This window comes from Sciurus carolinensis, chromosome 16, assembly GCF_902686445.1.
Source record: "Sciurus carolinensis chromosome 16, mSciCar1.2, whole genome shotgun sequence".
Taxonomy (NCBI): Eukaryota; Metazoa; Chordata; class Mammalia; order Rodentia; family Sciuridae; genus Sciurus; species Sciurus carolinensis.
Window position 1 is genome coordinate 59,240,543 of NC_062228.1, and position 13,977 is coordinate 59,254,519.

Sequence of the window (13,977 nt, forward strand, 5' to 3'; positions counted from 1 at the left end):
GCTTGCAGAACTGCCAGCCTGTGTCCCTGATGGAGATACGGCTTCATTTTCTGGGACTGAAAGAGGACCTTCCCTAGAGAGACGTTTATTTATTATCCAAAACAGTAAAGAAATCTGCTATAAGAGAGATGTTATCTTTATCACCCAGGACAGTAAGAACCCAGATCTGAGGGAGACAGAATCTGGCAGGGCTTCCTGCTGTGGGCAAACATCCTTGAGGAGACAGTGCAGGGTGTGGGGAGAGGTTCGGCTTTAGCACATAAGACCGCGGACATGCCTCCAGGCAGCCTTCCGCCTGGGCGCAAAACAACCTCAGCGGTCCTGGCCAAGCGCTCTCTGCCTGTCACTTCCCACTTTTCCCGCCTAACCAAGGTTCCAGATCCAGCTCCCGACCCCTGTGTGGGCAGCCACTGTCGAACCCAGAATTAGGGAGAGGCTCAGAATCCTGAGGGGCCATGGCTGGGTTCTGAAGGAGGAAGGGGATGCAGGGCAAGTTCCAGGGTCAGCAGGGGCGTGGGCTCTGGACCCTGAGGCCCCTGAGGAATGAGACCGGAAAGGCCTCATCTCCTGAGGTACAGGGTGGGAATGGCCTAGGGGGTCCGCTTCCGGAGAGAACAGGGCTGGAACCCGGTGGGCTGAGTCCCAGGTGTGTGTGGCTCGATACTCCAGATATCCAGAGAGAGGCAGGGCTGGAACCATGGCCCAGGGTCTGGGGTGAGGGCAGTTGGACCCCTCAGATCTCCAAAGGCACGGAGGACCAAGGGTGTCCTGAGGGCAGGCTCAATCTGTCCCCGTGCGCTGCCCACCTGGGAGCAGCTCAGTGTCGCCAAGGAGGAAATCTCAAGGGTTCTGGGTGGAGGGAAGAGGGGCGTGCATTTGTGGGATTATTCCAGTTCCACTGTCCTCCCCAGGGTCTCCCAGGTCTCTTGCATTGTACCCAAATCAGAGTTATCTCAGTAATATCTTTAGAACAAAGACTCGCCAGGGCCGGCCGTGGTGGTGCACTCCTGTAATTCCAGCGACTCAGGAGGCTGAGGCAGGAGGATCGCAAGTTCAAGGCCAGTTCAGCAACCTAGCCAAACCCCAAGCCACCTAGCAAGACCCTGTCTCTAAATAAAAAATTTAAAAAAATTTAAAAACCCCCAAACACTGGGGAAGTGGCTCCGTGGTTAAGTGCACCTGGGTTGACTAGCCAGGCCCGGAGGCGAGGCAGGTGCCCGCGCTGTCCGAGCTGGGAGGGAGGCGTGGGAGGGGTGCGGGTGGGCTTTAGGGTTAGGGTGCCGCCATGCTTGGTCTTCTTTGGCCACCTGAAATACTGGGGACAGGTTTGAGGCTGGAGCTTCAGCATCAGTGAGAGTGGAGGTGTGGTTGGGGTTGGGTCGGAGGTGGGGATGAGACTGTGCTTTTGTGGGGTTGGGGACCCATAATGTCGGGGTGCTGGGGACCGCCTGTGTGGAAGTGGGCTTGTTTGGAGATGGGATGGGAACCGTGTGGGGACTGGCTCGGGGACGCGAGTGCTCTGGTTTTGGAGGTGGAAGCAGGCACAGGCGTGGGGCGTGTGGGATGGGTTGGATTCCTTTGAGATGAGGGGAGACCGGGCAGTTTGGTGGTCAGGTGAGTTGGGCTGGGGGTGTGCTGCGGCCGGACTGGGAGGTGTGATGGGCTGGGCCGGGCTTGGTGCAGGTTTGGGTGGGGTTTGGGTATACCTGGGGACAGTAGACCCAGGAGGTCCTAACTCCAGCAGAGGTGGATTTCCTATCACAGGATGATTCCAGGGAACCCTGGATCTCTGTGTGGAGGGTCAGGCCCCTGGCCGAGCTTATCCGTCCATCCCCGTCTTTAGGTCTTACATCGTGATTACCTGAGACCCTCTTCCATCACCCTCACGGCACTTGGAACTTACTTGTCCCTCACTTAGGAATGAGGAAGGATTGTATCCAGTTCCCGAGACAAAGCTGGTGCTGGATCCATGTGAGCCGTTCTGGTTTTACAGAGCAGCTGAAATGGCCCACCTGGTGGAACCTCAGGAAGTCTCACAAGGCGTAGTGGAGTTGGTGGGTCTCCATTATGGATTCTCTTCTGTGGCCCTTAAATGTGACATTAAATGCCACTTAATCTTGAGGTGCATAAGCCTGGCTCCTGAGACCGAAAAGTGCTACTGAGGAGAGGACTTTGGGGATGCTCTTGGCCTGGGAGGGCATGTTGACAGGAGTCCCTGACGTGCAGATTGGTGTCCAGAGCTGGAGCTTGAGGCTGTGTATATATGGAGACAGGAGGGGCGGGGTGGGGGAAGGGGTCACGAGACCTCCACGTCATTTGGAGAACGTTGGGTTTTGAAGTGCTAAGGAACTCAGTCCAGGGGACTTGTATTTCCGGATTGGTAGGTGGAGCTATAGGACTATAAGGTTTATTATAAGAGCAGTAGTAGATTTAGGGACCCAGATTCTGGGTGTGGAAGTATAATGATCCAAGTTCTGAATCCAAGGTTTCTCTTTCAGGGACATAAGAAGTCAGTGTAGCATAGGGATCAGGGAGATTCATAACCCATGGTGATGGTATTTCAGGGGATACTGAGTCTTGGGGTGCAAAGGTTTAGGCACATGGAGCTTTGTGTTGAGGGTCAGTCCTACTGCCTCTTTCTGTCCACCCTGGGCCTCTCTCTTCTTCCCCTTTTAGATCAAGTCTCTATGGGCTCGGGCCCTGCCCCCCGCCCCAGGCCCTGGAAGTGCATCCAGAACAAATACTAGGCGCTCCTCCTTCCAGGGCTCCTGGCGTGGAAGGAGGCCTCCCGCTCCCAGCAGCAGGGGTGGGGTCTTGGAAGACTTCATAAGCCTCCTCAGGGAGTCCCTCAGTCCCAAGCTTTCCACCTGCCCCTGGATGCCTCTGTCACCATGTGGTTCCTGATTCTGTACCTCGTCCTGCCCCTGTGGGGGACTGGTAAGAAGGGGGGAATCCAGGAGGGGGAGGGGCCCTATCACCCCCAAGAGTCCCTCCTTCCCCACCCGACTCCCGGCCTGTCCCTCCAGCCCACAGTCCCACATTTAATCCTACCTCCAAGACCTCTCTGTGGCTAAATCTGTCACAGTCCTCATTCCCACCAGGTCTCTGCTCCCTCCCAGGAACCCCAGAAAGGTCTCCTCTTCATGAGGTCTACTCCCTGCCACTAGCCACTTTTCTGAAGGGGCGGGTCCTGGGTCATCTGTCTCTGTCTCTTCCAAGGACCTTTCTCAGTGACACCGGAGATCACTGGTCTCCTCTCAAACCCCTTGATCCTACCAAATGCTGCTGACTTTTCTTACCCAGCAGAGAACCCTTGACCCTGGGCCCCCCAATCCTCCTCCTAGGAAACTCAGATCCCATCAGGTACCCTTGCTTATTCCCAGAGCCAGGCTTTCCGGCCTGAGGCAGCAAATAGGCCCCCGATCTTGCAGTTCTGAAAATTTCACCTCATTCCCTGACTCTGCTCCAGACCCTCATCAATGGTGGGGGAGTGGGGGCCCGGCATGCAGCACCACCAGCCACAGCTGCCAGTTACCCCAGAACTGATTCCCTACATCTGCATCTTTTCAAAACCTCAAATATCCAAACCCTTCCCTCAGTCTGGGATCCTCAAGCCCTCTCAAACCTCCTCTCCCATGGGGAGCTTCTTTTTGGTTTCTAGAAACACCTACCCTCCCAGAACCTACGCCACCATCTCCCAACCTCCAAGGCCCCAAGTCACCCCACATGACCTGACCCCAGGCCCACCTCCTTCAGAGTCAGGAACACCATCCTACAAACCCGGGGAATGGTCTTGAGCTCCAGTCCCTTCTCAGCACTGCTTGCCTGTGACCCTGAATCCCCAGGCCGGCCCTCCGCCCCCTTGGTCCCCTGGAGCCCCAGCACAGCCGGCTCTCCCTCCGCAGGTGCTGCGCCCCCCGTCCAGTCTCGGATCATAGGCGGCTGGGAGTGTGAGAAGCACTCCCAGCCCTGGCAGGCGGCGGTGTACCATAACGGCCTTCCAGTGTGCGGGGGCGTCCTGGTGCACCCGCAGTGGGTGCTCACAGCCGCCCACTGCAACAGAAAGTGAGTAGGGGGCTGGGGGTGTAGCTCGGTGGCAGAGCACCCACCCGGCCTGCGTGAGACCTGGGGTCCCACCCCCAGCAGCCCATCCAAAAGAAGTGAGTGGGGCCTGGGAGTCTGGGAGGGGGCTTCTGTGCCCCACAGGGATTCATGGCCGGCACCTCCCCCGACGGCCCCTCGCGAGGCATGGCGCTCAGAGAGAGGATGGTGTGGATCCAGGTGGCCTGGGGAGGGCAGAACCAGGGCTGGGCCACCCTGTCCATGGCTGCCTGGCCCCTTTCTGCGGAATTGTCTCTCTGTGTCCCTCAGTATCTGGCCGCTCCACGTGGGGCTGCGTTCTGGTCTCTGTCTTCCTCTCTTCTCTCTGTGCCCCCATCTCCTGTCCATGTGTGGGTGTCTCTGCTGCCACCCCGGTCACTCCACGTCTCCTCCCTGTGTCCCCGCCCCTCTCCCCTTCTCCAGGTCTCCAGCTCACCCCTCACCCCCTCACTACTGGCCCCATTCCGGGGTGGGGGACCGAGGGGCATCCAGAGAAAAGGCAGGCATGCACCCCACCCCACGTGCCTGGAAGGGGCTTCCCGGAGGCCCTGCTCCTCCCTGCAGGCCACCAGTGCCCTAGGAGACACGGGAAGGGCTGAACTGGAGCTGGGAGGGGGGCAAGGGGGGGGGATGGGGCGACCTTGGGCTCTGTGTCTGCTGCCTGTCCTGCTGGGGCCCTGGCCAGCCCGGGGCAGCTAAGCAGCTCCCAGGCCTCCCTCCTCGCCTCCCCGGCTTCCTCTCTGCTCCCTGTCCTCCCTCTTCCCTACGCCCTCTCCCACCTTCTCATTTCGCTGTCCTCCTCTTTCTGTTGGCCCTGGTCCCTGGCTGTCCTCCTCCTCACTTTCCCTCTTTGGGGGCCCTCCCCGTGCTCCCGCCCTCCCCTCCTTACTCCCTCCATCACTTTATTTCCCTAGCAATATCCAGGTCTTTCTGGGTCGCCACAACCTGTACACTGACGAGGACACGTCCCAGTCCATCCCCGTCAACCTCGCCTTCCCACACCCGCTCTACAATGTCAGCCACCGCAAGTCTGCAGAGCCCGGCTCCCAGGACAGAAGCCACGACCTGATGCTGCTGCACCTGTCGAACCCTGTCCAGATCACGGAGGCCGTGAGGGTCCTGGCCCTGCCCACCCAGGAGCCAGAAGTGGGGAGCATCTGCTTGGCCTCCGGCTGGGGCAGCATAAAGCCAAAGCAGTGTAGGTGTGGCCAGACTGGATGCCTGGGCCCGAGGCAGGAGCCTGGGCCCCAGGTTCTGGCTACAGTCACGTTTTTCCCTGGCCCTTAGACTTGAGCCCAGAGACACTCCAGTGCGTGGACCTCAACCTCATGCCCAATGAGTTTTGTAGTAGAGCCTACTCTGAGAAGGTGACAGACTTCATGTTGTGTGCTGGGCGCTGGAAGGGTGGCAAAGACACCTGTGGGGTGAGCCAGCCCCTCCCCCAGTCTCTTAAGGGAAGGGAGTGGTGGGGGGAGCTGATGCTAGGCAGTTGTCAATCTGCCAGCCCTGGTCTGAGAGGCAGGGTTTCCCGCAGAAATTGGGCTGACCTTTCTTCCTCTGTGTCCCTCCAACCCCTAGGGTGATTCGGGGGGCCCACTCATCTGTAATGGCGTGCTGCAAGGTCTCACGTCATGGGGCAGTGATCCCTGTGCCGTGCCCCAACGGCCTGCCCTGTATACCAAGCTGATGGTCTACCGGAAGTGGATCGAGGACACCATGGTGGCCAACTCCTAAGTGCCCCGCCCCATCCCTACCCTAGTAAAATGGAGTACACACCAAGTTCTGGCATCTTCCCACCTTTCTAGACACAGGGCACCTGACAGCTCAGAACTCATCTCTGCCGACCTGAGGCCTGGTCAGGGCTGCGGGGCGAAGGAAGAGAGAGGCAGAACCGGGTGTGGAGCGGTGGCCCTCGAGTGGGTGTGTCTCGCCTTCTGCTCCCGAGAACCCGGACGGTGTCCGCACGTCTTCCCACACAGGTTCCCCGGGACACAGAAGGAGGCAGGTGGCTGTGGCCTGTGTGGTGGAGAGATGGGGCAGGTTTGGGTCCACCCTCGGAGAGGACAGTGACCTGTGAGATAGACACCGTCCTGGCAGCTCTGAGTGGAGCTGGAAGCACCTGGCACCAGGCACACACACAGCAGGTGGCACTAGAACACCACCTGCTTCATTCTGGGGGCACCCCGAAGCCTCAAGAAGACTGAGCAGGGAAGGGAGGGTGCCCAGCGTTGCGGGGGACTCAGGAGAGGTGAGAGTCCCTGGAAGCTGATCCAGTGTGGTGGAGGGTGTCAGTGGTCCCCCAAACCACCCTTGGACTCAACGATTTGGTAACAGGACTCAGAATTCAGAAGAACCGTGCCGTCGTGTACTATGGTTATTTACAGCGACAGAAGGCAGATTAAAATCAGCCAAGGAAAGGCTCGGGGATGGGAGTGTGGAGGGAATGGGGCAAACTCCAGCTGTCCTCTCCCGGTCAGGTCTGGGGACAGTGACGTGCGACAGCACCTATGGAGTATTTCCAACTAGGAGGGCTCCCCGGAGCCTTCGGACCCAGAGTTTTTATTGGGCGTCTGCACAGCAGGCTTGGCGTCCTCACGTGACCGACCCCACCCATTCACTCTCCAGTCTCTCCAGAGCATGGCCCGGGGCTCCAGATGTACCAAAGCAGGCATGCACCCCAAATCACAGTGTCGGCCTGGTCCAAGGTCAGTTATACCGAGGCACTCTCAGGCAGAGAATTCAACGCACGGCTCTGGGGTTGTCCCCAAGAAGCCACTCAAGGGAGAGGCCTTTATTTGGAAGGTGCAGGAATTGAGCACCTTCTGAGTTAGCCTTCTACTGTGCAGGGGATGAGGAAGGTGGGGGAGCAGGAGAGCCCTGGGGAGCTGGTCTGATCTTTTGGGGGGTGGACCAGGGAGCTACCCTACGGGTGGGGGATCCAGGTAGGAACGGGTTTGAGGGAAGACTGAGCTCATGAGGAGACAGCGATTGTTTCGTTGGCCTTCTCTTCACACTGTGGGTCAGGGAGGGATTTCCAGCCTTTGAAGATGGCTGGACGGGAGATGGACAACAGCATCTTCATCACAGGTATTCACAGCCCAGGAAGCGGGAGGCCACAGGCCGTGCAGGAGAACACAGAGATGGAATTCAGGGTCAGATAACAAGAGGGACTGTGGGAGTCAGGCCGTGCAGTAACAAGGGGGTGGGAGAAGCCTGGTTCCCACAGCAGGATGTGATTCCTCAATCTCCTCGGCTGGCAGACCACCCGGCTGAGGCCTCTGTGCGGCTTATCCAGCTGCTGGGGAAAGCAGCCTGGTGAGGGCCTTTCTCCTCCTGGGCAGGGCGTATCTGGCAAGAGCTTGAGATCTTGTGGTCCTCTGAGGTCGCCCGTTATAGGCACTAAGTCAGGGACCTGTGACGCCTGCCTGAGACAGCTCCCCTGCACGACGAGGCTGATTCCCCAGGTCCTGACTCGGCCTCCCTTCTTAGCCTCCAGTTACAAGTAGGCTCCGCAGATTCCTAGAAATGAAGCTGCAAATTGTGACCTTCGAGGAAGCCTGTCACGCTGCAGAAGAACTGCATTGTTTTCCTGTTTGAACAGAAGAAGTCTGGGTGTGGAAATGGGTGCGAAGCATGTGGTGTGGGGTGATCTTGGAGAGACCATAAGTGGGAGCAGGCTGACGTGACTGGGATGTGCTAAGAAGAGAGCCCGCATTTCACCTGAGTCGGGTGTAGAAGGGCTCTAACGGTTTGGTGGGTGGAAATAGGGACCGAAAGGTGACCTATGCTCCAGAAAATTGAAATGCCAGACTTTCCTCGACACACTGTAGAGGAAGCGACCTCAAAGCTGTGGGGACTGGAGTGTGAGGGCGGGTTTACTGTCTGAGAGCTGCCCAACGCCCTGAGCTTGGTGGTCACAGCGGAGAGATCAGAGCAGTCCAGGAGGTTGAGATTCTATAAGAGAAGGGGCTGCTGGCCAACCTGCCCAAACTGCCCAGATGGAGATACCATCTTTATTGTCTTGAAAGTCAAACAGAACTGCTGTTCTGCGGGGGCCTATGATACTTATTGTCCTGTACGTTAAGCAGAGCACTTCTGGGGACACATTATTCTTATCCCGGAGAGCAAACAACCCTGCCCTGGCGGAGATAACCGTGTGGGAGGCTGCTCGCCGGCCATTCTTGGCAGCCGTCTCCAGCACAGCCATGTTAGTGCCCGTGCTCTGAAGGCAGAGCACCGTGAGAGGCTCCTGGAAGCTGTCCCCAACATATTCAGCTCTCCCTTCTGGGCAGGAGAGCCTTGTCCACCTTCCTGTCCTCCTCATCCCCCACATCCGTGTCCCCCCGGCTTCACCAGTGCTCTGGGCCCCGTTGGTGACCACCGCAGGTGTACTATGGCCTCTTAATTTGGAGGAGGAACCTGCCCCACTGTGGTCAGTGTGTGGCTTTGACCTTGAGGGGCCACTTCCATGTTTCTCCATGGAGGCTCATGGTGCTGGCGGGCGTGAGGCGTGTAGAGGGGTCCTGAGGTTGGAGGAGGGGACAGAGGACAGGGCGAGGGCATCAGAGAGGGCAGAGGGGCCTGTGCCAGGCCGCAGCTAGGCTGTGGGGAGACACTGCTTTTCTTCTGATGAGCTAAAGCTGGTGGACGGTGCTGGGCAGGAGCAGGTCAGGTTCTGACTCAGGGTCCCAGCTCCTTCTGGTGTCTGTGTGGGTGTAGGGAGGGGTCAGCGTCAGGGAGGGAGTGTGATGGGCTGAGCTGGGTGGAAGCCCCTGGTCTTGTCCCCACTAGAACCCTCTCCCAGCCTTCCTCCTGGCCTCAGTCTCTCATCCTCTACTACATCCTGCATGTGGCCCAAGGGGGTCCTTCTAAGAACAACCTTGCCCAGCCCCTGCTCACAGCCCTCCATGGCTCCCTAGTGCCCTGGGCAGGGATAGTCAGACAAAGCTTCCTGGAAATCGCCTGTGAGATGATCCCTGGAGGGCTGAGGGTCTGCTCCACTCCTGTCTTCAGGGACTGTCCTCCTGAACTGGCCTCCCTGTGCAGGAGCAGGACTCTGAGGTCCCTTCCACATTTGCCACTGTCCTTCTGCTAGAATTCCTGCCTGCCTTCTGGGCATGGGTTCTGGCCTGGCTTGCAGGTGAAACCTCACCTGCAGGCTTTCTTACTCTCTTCCCCTTGTATGCCCAGGGTGACTCAGGGGGCCTGCTGGTCTGGGCGTACACTTCCCACCCACAGAGTAGCTCAGCCTGGTCCCCTCTGCAGCACGTGGTTGCAGTCAACTGGTATTTGTGCATTTGGTTGTGTGTGTGTGTGTGTGTGTGTGTGTGTCTACACACATGTGCATGCACATCCTGCCCCGCCTGTGTGGACCGCGCCCCCATTCAGGAAACCCGATGAGTGACCTTCCACATCAAGTACTTGACTTAGGAACTGATCTGGTGATAATAATACTTCCTGTCCCCGCTCCCTGTATCTCTAGGCTGCGCCTTTCACTTTCAGTGTCCAGCTCTGCAGCTGGGAGTTCCTGGGCTCTGACCTGGTGGGTCCATATCAATACTGTGGTATTGTTCTGCTGGGACAACGGAGATTCCAGGAGCCGCAGCTGGACTCCTGTTCTGTCAAGGATAGTTGGGGGGTCCTAGCAGCTGGGAAGAGAGGCTGTGAGTCTGGATTCCAGGGTCTGAGGGACAGGACCTGGACTCCTGAGTCTGAGGGAGGAGATCTGGGGTCTGGACTTCTGGGTCTAAGGGAGGAGGACTGGGGTCTGGACCCCTGGGTCCGCAGGAGGTGGGCAGGGCTCTGGAGCCTGAGGGTGGGTTTTGGAAGGCAATGTTGGATCCATGGCCCCAGCAGCCCCTGTGGTTGTTTGGTCTTGATGGTTTGCCATACCCACTCTTTGAATTTGCAGAGGTTGGACACCTGGAACGTAGTGTTGGCCACACCTGGGCCCTCCCCAGGACATGAGGTCCTGAAGGGCCCCATTGCAACAAGTGGGCCTCCAGAGTCTTCCTGTAGAGGAGACGGACCCAGCAGGGTCCAAGACACTTGGAGTCAGATAGGAAAGGCCGTGGGATGACAGCTGGAGCCCTTGGGAGGCCCCAGGACAAGGGAGATGAGAGTACTACACTACTGCGGGAATACCTTCAAACCAGGAGCAATGGACCCACGGAGGAGCAGGCAGGTGTGGAGGAGCAGGCAGGTGTGGAGGAGCAGGCAGGCGGAACAGGCCTTTCACTTACAAACCAGCTTCCACCAGCTTCGGCCCTCCTGCCTTCCAGGCCCGCCCCTTGCACTCAGGGTGCTCTGAGCCCTCTGCCTGCTGTCGGCCTCTGCAGGTGGGACTGGGAGTGAGGCTGGGTGTGGAGTGGGGTTGGGTTGAGGCTGGAGCTGAGGGCAGGCTGCATTTGGGTTGGGACCAGGCTGGGCTCCGGTACAGCCAGTCCACACAGGGTCCCAGCTCTGCAGCTGTGTCCTTCGCCATGGTATCGCTCCTCCCAACACCTCTGGGCATCTCCCTCAGTATCTCCATCTCTTCACCTCTCTGGCTCTTCCTGTGTTTCTGTTGCTTCTTGACTTTGAATTTTTTCTCCCCTGCCCTCTCACACCTCCAGGTTTTTCTCTTTTGTCTTGTTGTTTGACTTGTATTTCTGTTCCTCTTCCCGCAGGCTTCCCTATTTCTCTGATTTTTAAAGCCTCCTTGTTGTCAGTCTTTGTTCCCTTCTGCCTCCTGTGTGATTCTTACCCTCTTCTTTCCGTATGGTACCCCTGCTCTTCTAGTCACTTAGACCGCCAGAGTCCTCGTTGTCCTGACCACCAGCGTGGAACATGCAGGGATGGTATAACTCAGGGAAGGAGGCTTGCAGGACTCCCCGGCCATCACCAGGACAGCCAGACACTGCAGAACGTTGGGACAGCTCCCTGTGATGGAAGACAGAGGCAGAGACACTAGCTGGACAGGGCAGCCATGGACAGAGGTGGACCCAGAGACCGGCACACCCAAACCCACTTCTGGACAGTCAACTGCACCCCAAGACCAAGGATGGGACACTGGGAGGTGGTGCGGATGGGGCTGGAGGAGTCAGATGCCGTGGCTGGCTCACTCAGCTTGGTGGGCAGGAGTTTGCCGGCATTCTGAGGTTCGTGGCACTCTGGCTGCTGCACAATGAAGTTGGCCTGGTCATCTGGCTGCCTGGTTCCTGGCAGAGCCAGGGCTGTGCAGGCCTAGTGCAGTGGTGCAGGAGCTGGGGGCCACAGGGCAGGTCAGTGCGTGGTAATTACACCCTCACCTCCGACCCCAACCCAAACCCAGCTCCGGTTCCAACACAACCTCATCTCCACCGATTCCCAGCTCCAGTCCCACTCCCAGCCCCATTCCAACCTTTGGCCTATGCCCAGAGGTGTTTCCATGCCAAGCTTACCCATACCCGCACCATCCTAAATCCCATTCCCACCCCCACTCCTAACTTCACCCCAAATCCCAACAACTAGAATGAAGTGAGCGAGGCTCTCATCTCAGGTCCAAATTAAAGGGAGCCCAAACACCCAGCAACCAAGACAAATAATAGTTAAATACAATATTAAAATATTTTTAATTGAAAAAAGTCACAAAGAACGAATTATCAAAATGCTAAGTAAAGACAGTGCTTGAGCCTGCCTGACGTGTTACTCACCTCACCCTTGCCCTATGCCTGCCAGATCCTGCTTTATTTAAAAATTGGTTCATTGTGGATTTTTGCATTAACGTCTATTTTTTAAAATATTACATTAAAATATTAACCTTGATTAGTGAAATTTTTGTGCCCTGAAACTGCCGTCAAGGTAAGCGTTGCCCTGGTCTCGCTCTATACCCTGGCCCCCAACTACACGCACACCTCTGTCCAGGTGCATCTCGACGCCATCCTGGCCCCTGACTTCACCACCGCCTCTGCCCTTCACAGCCAATGAAAGCTGAAAGGCGATGCCCAGAGAACGCCCTTCCTACAGCATCTCCTCCCCTTTCCTTGGGCACCCGCTCCTCTCAAGGCATCCTCCTCTTCTGCACTTCCATAATTGGGTCAGGCCCAGGGTCTCCAACAGTTCCTTTCCCACACCCTCACCACTGCGGACTCCGCGGAGTCTGCTTCTCAGTCCCACCTAGCAGTCATCCAAGCCCCGCCCGGCGAGGTCAAGCCCCGCCCGTCAAGCCCCGCCCCCTAAAGTCCCACCCCTGGCTCAGCCCGTCCGCTCTGGAGCGAGTTCCCGCCTGGGCCGAGGCTCCGCCTTTGGCTCAAGCCTCCCCGCTGGCCACACCCCGATCCTGGCCGCTGTCTCTGCTGCAGTTGCCCCCAGTCAAACTCCGGGCTAAGTGACGCGTGTGTCCGGGCGCTAGCCAGCACTCGCCTCCCGAGGCAGTGCGCAGAGGACAGCCTCCCCTGTGGATGTACCGGGACGCCCTCGCAGAGCAAGTCATTTTTCACAAACAGACCGCCTGCCAGGGTTGGGAATACAGCGTGCATTCACGGCCACCGACGACGAGGATTTTGCTGGCGATGGAGAAAGCACCTGGGAGCCGAATCTGGGGTTCTCCGGGAGGAATTGCAGCTCCTGGGGGCAGGATTAGGCACAAAGTGGAAGGCTTACGGGGTCAGGGGAGGGTCAGAACTTGGAAGCTGCAGACTGTATCGGGAGGCTGCAGAATGGATGGGGTCTCTGGGTCTGCTGCGTGGGCTGGGCTTCGTGGGGCTCAAGGCGGATTCTAAGGCCCAGACCTCTGGTCTGATTGTTTTTCTTCCACACCTCCTCCTCCTACGCCGCCCAGTCACAGTTTCAAAACTAGACCAAAGGCCCACGTCCTCGTGCACGCACTCTCCCTTCCCCTAAAGGGCCCTCAGCCTGTGCAACGTCTCCCGCATGCAGGGGACAGAGGCTATCAGTCTTGCATCCTGTGGACACCCACAGAGTTGGACAACCAGGAGCCAGAAAGCACTCACTCGATGACGATGTTGTCCTCTGACAGGACCCCCTGCACGCTCAGCAAGGTCCTGCCCTCTCAATAGCACTCACTCAACAAGAGAGGCAGAAACCGCTACCCCCCTCCCCCTCACGCACAGGGAGGGACCGGCTGCGTCGCAGGACTGGGTGCAAGGATAATTGCAGCTAGATTTTTGAACTTGCCTGTGGGTCTGGCATGTATGACACGCCTGTTATTACCTCACCTATCTATGCAGATCACCACTGAGGTGGGCTGCAACATCATCTCCATTCTGAAAGGGGGAGACTGAAGCACAGAGACATTAGGGAATTTGCCCAGAGTGGCACAGCTAGGAAAATGCCAGGCCGGCTTTGAACAGAGGCAGTGCCGCCCTGCAGCCTGTGCCCTTCACCACTGTGCCACACGTGCCCCCAGGACCCTGTGGGCAGGGTGTGATGACCCATTTTTGGATGCACACCATCCCGCACCACACACAGCTGTACACTGAGCAGTGTGCCCTGGTTCATATGTCGAAGTCCGAGCCCCTCGGGGTGGCATTTGGAGATGGGCCCTTTGGAGGTAAGGGGTCACCAGAGGTTATGGGCCTGGGGCCTTCAGGAAGGGATGAAGTGCCCTTAGAAGAGTGGATGGTAGTGGGGCTCTCGTCTGCAGAGCTGCAGGAAGTAAATTTCTGTTTTTAAGGCCCCCAGGATACTTGGGGTTCCTTTCCCCTCCCCTGACCTCAGAAACCTGTGACACATCCCAGGGTATGTGGGTGACCTATCCCAGGAGCCAGACCTGGAGGGTTTCGCAGGGGGCCGCATGTCTTCACCTGGTGGTGACATCCTGGGTCCTCTAGCCTCTTCCCCACCCTCCCTGGGCAGGAGTCATGAAGGACGCTCTCCTCCGTAGACTCTGAGTCC

The 13,977-nt window shown here is 58.0% G+C and overlaps 1 protein-coding gene across 1 annotated transcript; it reads left to right on the forward strand.

Annotated features, from left to right (window-relative positions):
• The first annotated feature begins 1,993 nt into the window (after nt 1-1,993).
• LOC124966706 (kallikrein-2-like) lies at nt 1,994-5,924 on the forward strand. Its single transcript, XM_047528294.1, has 6 exons — nt 1,994-2,054; nt 2,764-2,937; nt 3,906-4,065; nt 5,016-5,299; nt 5,389-5,525; nt 5,680-5,924. Exons 2-6 carry the CDS (start codon nt 2,892-2,894, stop codon nt 5,833-5,835), a joined length of 783 nt encoding a protein of 260 aa, XP_047384250.1. The 5' UTR covers nt 1,994-2,054; nt 2,764-2,891; the 3' UTR covers nt 5,836-5,924.
• Nucleotides 5,925-13,977: the final 8,053 nt, after the last annotated feature.

Bases quoted from the DNA above. Each gene is read 5' to 3' on its own strand.
- LOC124966706 (XM_047528294.1), top strand. From the start codon at position 2,892: ATGTGGTTCCTGATTCTGTACCTCGTCCTGCCCCTGTGGGGGACTG. The intron at 2,938-3,905 runs GTAAGAAGGGGG...CTCCCTCCGCAG, and splicing joins CCTGCCCCTGTGGGGGACTG to GTGCTGCGCCCCCCGTCCAG. The intron at 5,526-5,679 runs GTGAGCCAGCCC...TCCAACCCCTAG, and splicing joins GTGGCAAAGACACCTGTGGG to GGTGATTCGGGGGGCCCACT.